The sequence below is a fragment of the Arachis duranensis genome, chromosome 3, assembly GCF_000817695.3.
Source record: "Arachis duranensis cultivar V14167 chromosome 3, aradu.V14167.gnm2.J7QH, whole genome shotgun sequence".
Lineage (NCBI taxonomy): Eukaryota > Viridiplantae > Streptophyta > Magnoliopsida > Fabales > Fabaceae > Arachis > Arachis duranensis.
Window position 1 is genome coordinate 67677951 of NC_029774.3, and position 7779 is coordinate 67685729.

Consider the following 7779-nt stretch of genomic DNA (forward strand, 5'->3'; position numbering starts at 1 on the left):
AAACACGCCTTTTGCCACGCTTTTAAAGCGTGGCGAAAAGCTGAAAAAAGCGTGGCGATAGCTTTTTGCCACGTTTTTTGAGCTATCGCCACGCTTTTGAAAGGGTGACCTATCAAAGGGTGGCGGTTGCTCTATCGCCACGCTTTTTGCAGCCTATTGCCACGCTTTTTGTTTGCCACGCTTTTTTACAAACGGCCACTTGGAAAAGCGTGGCTGTAGGTGGGAAATATGGCCACGCTTTTAAAGCGTGGCGATAGGTGGAGATACGGCCATGCTCCATAGCAAAATATACAACCACGCTTTAAAAGCGTGGCGAAAGCCTTGTTAAATTAAAAAAAAAATTCTTTTCGTTACTTGATCTTCATTGCTACACAACATAAATTTTCAATCCTTTTTTATTACCAAACCTACAAATATCGTATGCAATTTTTATTACAAGACAAATCAAACAATAATTATTGAGATATATAATTTACTATAATTGTTTTATACATTAAAAAACTATTACTCAAATACAAAATAAATCTCGAGTTCAAATTCCAAAACTAAAAACCGAAGAAAAATACAGAAACAATACAAGTTAGAACTGCTCATAATATATCAAATTACACTAATAGAGATGATCATCAACCTAAATACTTAGTAAAAGATCAAAATCAACCTAAAACTGCTCCACTTTGTGCATTAAGCGTTCAAGTTATCCATTCCAATACTAGCCTGCAGCAAAATATCAAGAACAAATTGAACCAACAAAAACGATATATATAAAAATATTATAAGAAATAATCTAATTTATGCATGTATTAACAATTCTCTTTTGCCATTACATCTCATGGGGACTTGTCAAAACCTAGCATCTAATTGAACAAAACCTCCAATATCTAATTTTAGTAGCTGTCAAAACCTGCAGGGTGTGAAAGAGGAAGAAAAGAATGCCTAAATCCATCTTTTAATATAATTATTCAGCACATTCCCTTCCTGAACAAACACACTGAACTTTCAACACATATCTCACCCTGAAATCAAAACAAGAACAAAATGTTAAAGAGTGTCATTATAATGTGTAACCTGAGTTTCTTCATTATTAATTCACTTAAGAGAAATTTGACCTTGTTATATACTATGCCCAATAGAGCAAGGCTAGCAGCTTTATCTACATCAGCATCATCAAAGATTAGAAGAGGTGACTTTCCTACTAATTCAAGTGAAACTTGTTTCAAGTTGCTGCTAGCTGCAGCATGCATTATTTCACGGCCTACCTCCATCGAACCGGTGAAGCTGACCTGCACACACATAAAGCACAAAAATCAAAATATTAGCCGAGGTTAACTATACAAATCAAACAATGCTATAGCCAAGTTACATTGCGGTCAATTACACACTTAACTCGATACAATCAATACAAAGAATAAGAACTTAATTTGTAGTCTTAAACATTGCGGTCAATTACACACTTAAAGCTTAAACTTTTTGAAATAGAATTCAAAGAATAAGAACTTAATTTGTAGTCTCTTTGCATAACCTTCAAATAAAACAAAGCCAAAAAAACTTACTCAGCAATAAAGTTGGATTATCCAAACAGAGGGTAGTTAATGAAAAGCAAAATCAACATTACCTGGAGCAGATCAAACTGAACTCTCCCTTCTACAGCAACTTTTTTACTTTCTCTGGTTCCATACTGTCTACAAAACCATCAAGTAACACCAAGAAAGTGGTTGAAACAATTGACAGTGCAAAAACACAAATGGTAAACGAGATAGTTTTAAAATTCATAGAAAATGTTGAGGACCTAAAATGTTGTAATTACTTTTGAAACCAAAAATCCTCATTTTTTATAGATGTTGATGCACTCGTAAGAAACCCACCATCTACTACAATTCGAGAAATTTAACTAACACAAATAACATGAGAGTGAACCCATAGAACAACGTGTTATTTCTTATCTTTACCTAGATGAAAAAGTTGTATCCTTTACTCGGACCCTACTGTTCCTGATACGGCCCAGAATAGGAAATTCTGCTATTTTCAAGGCTTGAGCTCTCTGAAAACAAGAAAAGCATAAACTAAACATATAATAAAATAGCAGCCACGACTAAATTAACCGAAGCTTCCAATTATTAACTGGTAATACTTTCTAATCTCAAAGATAACCAATACCTCAATAAGATATGGCAGGTCAAATTTGCAGATGTTATATCCAATTATAATATCAGGATCAACTTCATGGATGAAATCCTGCAAGAAAATCATCCTCATCAAACTATAATAAGATAACAAATATACGTGACCATTTGCTTTTGAGAAGGACAATTGTCAAAATGTAAATACCAAAACATTAATGTAAGGATTTGAGAAACCTAACAATTTAGCAAATTAAAACAACAGTAGCCCAATAATTTAGCAAATTATCAACTTAATAGGTTCAAAAACAAAAAATCACAACAACAAAAAATAAAATAAAAATAACAGAAGAACAACAGAACAACAACACAAGAACAATTAGCAAATTAACAAGTTCACACTAACAGTTAAAATTTACCAGAAGAACACTAATGCAAGTGGAATCATCATGCTAATATGTTTTCTACAAAGATGCTATTTGTGCAGCTAAAATTTCCTAATTACTAAGATCCAGTTATTCTAATTTCACATGCAATCAACTTACTAAGTTTCTAAAAGCTAGAAATGATAAACCAACCCGAAATATGGTTAAAGCATTTCATCAAACATGTTGAGTGCGGTAAACTTGAAACGGAATAAGAGAATTCAAAGCTTAGTATCAATGTGATAGAGAAGAGAGCATAACTATTGTATACTTTAATTCAGTCTATGAAAAAAATCCAAACCACTGCTAAATCAAATAGTTACTTATTGTAATAGAAATAAGAAGTTGCAGAGTTTCGAGCAGAGTATTGGTGTTGTGTGAGTGTATTGTCTGGTGGTGGGTTTAGGGAACTCACGGCGGCGACAAAAGAGAGCAGTTCGACGGCTAGGTGGAGCACACGGGTTGGTCGCAGAGTTTGAAGCAGGGCAACGTGGCTTCCAGACGAACGTGAACGCGAACGGTGAACGGCGAGTGAACGCGAACGGTGAACGCCGAGAAAACTTGAACGGCGAAGAACGCGAACGAAGATGACGGCTGAACGAAGACGCGAACGTTAACGGCAACCAACGGCGGCGGAAGCGCGGCTGAGCAGACAAAGACGACGGACGCCGAGCTCGAGGAAGCAGCTGCGATCGGTGACAGCGAACGGGGGTTGAAGACTTGGAGCACGAGGTAAGCTAGATAGACGGACGGACGGTAGCAGTATGCCACTCCTTGCGACGGTGGTGGTGTAGGCTTATAGTGTTAGGGTTTTTTGGCTGAGTTTCTGTGAATGAAAGAAACAGAGGGAGAAAGGGAGAAAGAAACGAAGGAGCTTCAGAACCAAGAGTGAAAGTAAGCAAATTTGGCAAAAACGACGAAGTTTCTTTTAAACCGGCTGGTTCTCTGTCCGGTTCAACCGTTCCTGTAGCTCTCTACGGCCACGCTTTTGAAGCGTGGCATAAAAAAGACATTTTGGCCACGCTTTTAAAGCGTGCCAAAAGAGTACTAGGATATGGCCACGCTTTGTAAGCGTGGCCGTAATGAAACCCTGTCGCCACGCTTTCAAAACGTCCTTGTTTCTCTCTATCGCCACGCTTTTGAAGCGTGGCAAAAAAAAGCGTGGCCGTTTCTCTAATCAATTGCCACCCATACAAAAGCGTGGCCGTTGATACTTTTCGCCACGCTTTTGAAGCGTGGAAATAAAAAAAGTGGTCAAATCTCTAATCTATCGCCACCCTCATAAAAGCGTGGCCATTGACCACTTTTGGCCACGCTTTTGAAGCGTGGCAAGAAAAAAGCGTGGCCATAAGCCTTTTTTCTTGTAGTGATTGCATTTTTTTAGGTGATGCTTGATTATGGTTTACCCTTATTCACATCACTTTTTTCATGCATTGAGATTGTAGAGTTGTGAAATTAGATCGAAAACTTACCTAGTGACATATTTTTGAGCTTTGTAAAGCTTTGTGGACCATGCTTGCTATGTGATTGATTTTCACTTTTATCCTCTTTTTCCTAAGTTCTATAGCATCCATGTGTTTCACCTCTATGTCAGTTAGGTGTTGCAACAACTTCAATATGTGTCATTGATTATTGTGTGAGTTTCATATACCATTTTGTTCACTAAGTCTACCTACACATCAATCAATGTCCATGCATTATCCAATTTCACAATTGCTTGATTTTTGCTTGAATGCTTTTATACTTCTTCACTACTTGTTTGGTTGTCTTAACCTACAAGTCTCTTGAAGTACTTCAGGCACACTAGAATGAGTGAAGTGCATACTTCTTTTGTGTAATTGTGACATGGCTCTTAAATACTAGGTGTAAGTTCTAACCCGCATGCAAGTTAGGACCCGCACGCCTAATTTTTATCAATGTCACATTAACTCACTCACTCAATTCTAGTGAATTACCTCATTCCAACAATCAATGCTTCCATGCTTGTGCATTTACTTGTCTTATTATCTCCTATTTTCTATTTTCAGGATAAGTCATCATAAGCAACAATGGAAGTAGGAAAAGGACATGCAGCAACCGGTTGACCCACCAGCTGGCGGTGGCAACTAGGAAGGTTGCCACACCCCCTTGCTCATCTTTGGATGCACCGAGGGTGGTGCAAACTTTTAAGTGTGGGGAGGTCGTCCGACCACTCGGCATTTTTGGGTGACAAGTTTCTAACCCCAACACTTTTGCATTTCATTTTAGGATTTTCAATTGCATTTTCTTATTCTGCATATGTATATAATAAGCTTAGTCAAAATAATGAAATTTTTCAAGGATTTTATCTAGAGGGCACCTCAATTGATTGAAAAATTTTTTTAGAACTTGCTTGAGTTATATATTTTGTGGATCATGTTCTTGAGCTAAGAACACAAGCATATGAGATTTGAACCGCAATCGTGTGGTTACATCATACATAACCACTTATTTTCATTCTTGTGTGCATTATTCTCTTCATATGATTGTAATCTTTGATTTGTTTGATTCTTTATGTCCATTACTTTGTGTATACATACATTTATATGATTGAGGCCATTATTCAAATAGCTCACTTACCCAAATAGCCTACCTTTTACCTTCCATTGTTAACCAATTTTGAGCCTATGCTTAACCCACTTATTCTTAATTGTAGCACATTACAAGCCTAAGTGAAAAATAATAAATGTCCTTAATTTGGATCTTTGATTAGCTTAGGCTAGTGAGAGTATTTATCATTTGATTTTGGGAAAGTTGGGAACATTGGGTAGAGATAAAAGTATATTTTGTATTTGTGTTGAAAATCTTAGGAATTGGGTACATACTCATGTATTAATCATGTGAAAACCATATGCATTGATGTTCTTGTATATATTTTAGTTTGAAAAGAAGAAAAAATGAGAAAAACAAAAAATATATATAGAAAAAAAGAAAAAAGAAAAGCAATAAAAAGGGGACAAAATGCCCCAAAGTTCAAAGTTCAATAAGAGTCAATTCATATGTGTGGTGATAAAAAAGGAATGCATGAGTGTGTGAAAAAGTGAAGAATGGATAGCTAGGTTTGTTTAGAATTGTATAGGTTGTTATATAGTTAGGTGGAAAGCTTAGGTAATCAAAGATTCAAATTCTAGTCCACTTGACCATATGCATCCTTACCTTAACCCTAGCCCCATTACAACCTATGGGAAAGACCTCATGATATTTGTATGCATGCATGAAATAATTGTTGATTGTTAGATGAAAAACAAATCTTGGAAAGTGATGAGCGGATAATTTATACGCTTTCTGGACTTTACTATGAGTTTTTGTGTTTTTCTGTGATTTCAGGTATTTTCTGGCTGAAATTGAGGGACCTGAGCAAAAATCTGATTCAGAGGCTGACAAAGGACTGCAGATGCTGTTGGATTCTGACCTCCCTGCACTCGAAGTGGATTTTCTGGAGCTACAGAACTCCAAATGGCGCGCTCCCAATTGCGTTAGAAAGTAAACATCTAGGATTTCCAGCAATATATGATAGTTCATACTTTGAGTGAGTTTTAATGACGTAAATTGGTGTCAAAACGCCAGTTCTCTGCCTTTTTTTGGCGTCAAAACACCAGAACTGGCATAAAAGTTGAAGTTAAAAGCCCAAACTCGCACCAAAGCTGGTGTTTAACTCCAAGGAAGACCTCTACACGTGTAAAGCTCAATGCTCAGCCCAAGCACACACCAAGTGGGCCCGGAAGTAGATTTCTGCATCATTTACCTATTTCTGTAAACCCTAGTAGCTAGTATAGTATAAAAACGACTTTTAGAGATCTATTTTGTACCTCATGACATTTTCACGTTTTACATTGTATCTCTACGGCATGAGTCTCTAAACTCCATTGTTGGGGGTGAGGAGCTCTGCTGTGTCTCGATGGATTAATGCAATTACCACTGTTTTCTATTCAATCACGCTTGTCTCCATTCTAAGATATTCATTCGCACTTAAACATGATGAATGTGATGATCCGTGACACTCATCACCATTCTCAACTTATGAACGGGTGCCTGACAACCACCTCCGTTCTATCTTAGATTGAATGTGTATCTCTTGGGTTCCTGGTTCATGACTTTGAGTACCTCTCCTGACAACAGAGTATTTGAATTCGTGCATCCAGAGTCTTCGTGGTATAAGCTAGGATTATTGGCGGCCATTCCTGGGATCCGATAAGTCTAAACCTTGTCTGTGGTATTCCGAGTAGGATCTGGGAAGGGATGACTGTGACGAGCTTTAAACTCGCGAGTGTTAGGCGTAGTGACAGACGCAAAAGGATCACTGGATTCTATTCCAACATGATCGAAAACCGACAGATGATTAGCCGTGCGGTGACAGCGCACATGGACCATTTTCACTGAGAGGATGGGAAGTAGCCATTGACAATGGTGACACTCTACACACAGCTTTCCATGGAAGGAGCCTTGCGTGCGTGAAGAAGAAGATAGTAGGAAAGCAGAGATTCAGATGACAGAGCATCTCCAAAACTCCAACCTATTCTCCACTATTGAACCACAAGTACCTTTTATTTCATGCTCTTTTATTATATTGCAAATAAAAACCCTTTTCATTATTAATCTCCTGACTAAGGGTTACAAGGTAACCATAGCTTGCTTCAAGCCGACAATCTCTGTGGGATCGACCCTTACTCACGTAAGGTATTACTTGGACGACCCAGTGCACTTGCTGGTTAGTTGTGCGGAATTGCAAGTGTGATTGCAATTTCGTGCACCAAGTTTTTGGCGCCGTTGCCGGGGATTATTCGAGTTTGGACAACTGATGGTCCATCTTGTTGCTTAGATTAGGAAAATTTTGTCTTTTAGATCAGAGTCTTTTATTTTGTTTTCAAAGTTTTTCAAAAAAAAAATTTATTATTTTTTTAGATTATTCTGTTTGAGTTTAGTTGCATGTTTTAAGTTTGGTGTTCTCTTGTTAGATTTTATTTAAATTCCAAAAATTTATTTTTGGTTTTCTAAAAGAATCCACATTATCTCCCTTTCTCCATCATGGAACTAAGTGAAAATGAACAGTCCAGAAGGACTCTGGGGTCATATGCTAACCCCGCTACTGTTTCATATGGGAGTAGTATCTGTATACCCTCCATCGGAGTCAGTAGTTTTGAGTTGAATCCTCAGCTCATTATCATGGTGCAGCAAAATTGCCAGTATTCCGATCTTCCACAGGAAGAACCTACTGA

The 7779-nt window shown here is 37.5% G+C and overlaps 1 protein-coding gene across 1 annotated transcript; it reads right to left on the minus strand.

Moving 5' to 3' along the window:
• Nucleotides 1–810: 810 nt before the first annotated feature.
• Nucleotides 811–4027, minus strand: LOC107479400 (uncharacterized). Its single transcript, XM_021138459.2, has 7 exons — nt 4018–4027; nt 3053–3231; nt 2158–2235; nt 1950–2041; nt 1616–1682; nt 1110–1283; nt 811–1016 (listed from the first exon to the last, which is right to left on the minus strand). The coding sequence occupies exons 1-7, from the start codon at nt 4025–4027 to the stop codon at nt 963–965; spliced, it is 654 nt and encodes a 217-aa protein (XP_020994118.2). The 3' UTR covers nt 811–962.
• Between the last annotated feature and the right edge of the window lie 3752 nt (nt 4028–7779).

Bases quoted from the DNA above. Each gene is read 5' to 3' on its own strand.
- LOC107479400 (XM_021138459.2), bottom strand. The intron at 2,236-3,052 runs GTTCGTCTGGAA...ATTTTCTTGCAG, and splicing joins CGTTCACCGTTCGCGTTCAC to GATTTCATCCATGAAGTTGA. The intron at 1,284-1,615 runs GTAATGTTGATT...ATGTGTGTGCAG, and splicing joins TTCAGTTTGATCTGCTCCAG to GTCAGCTTCACCGGTTCGAT.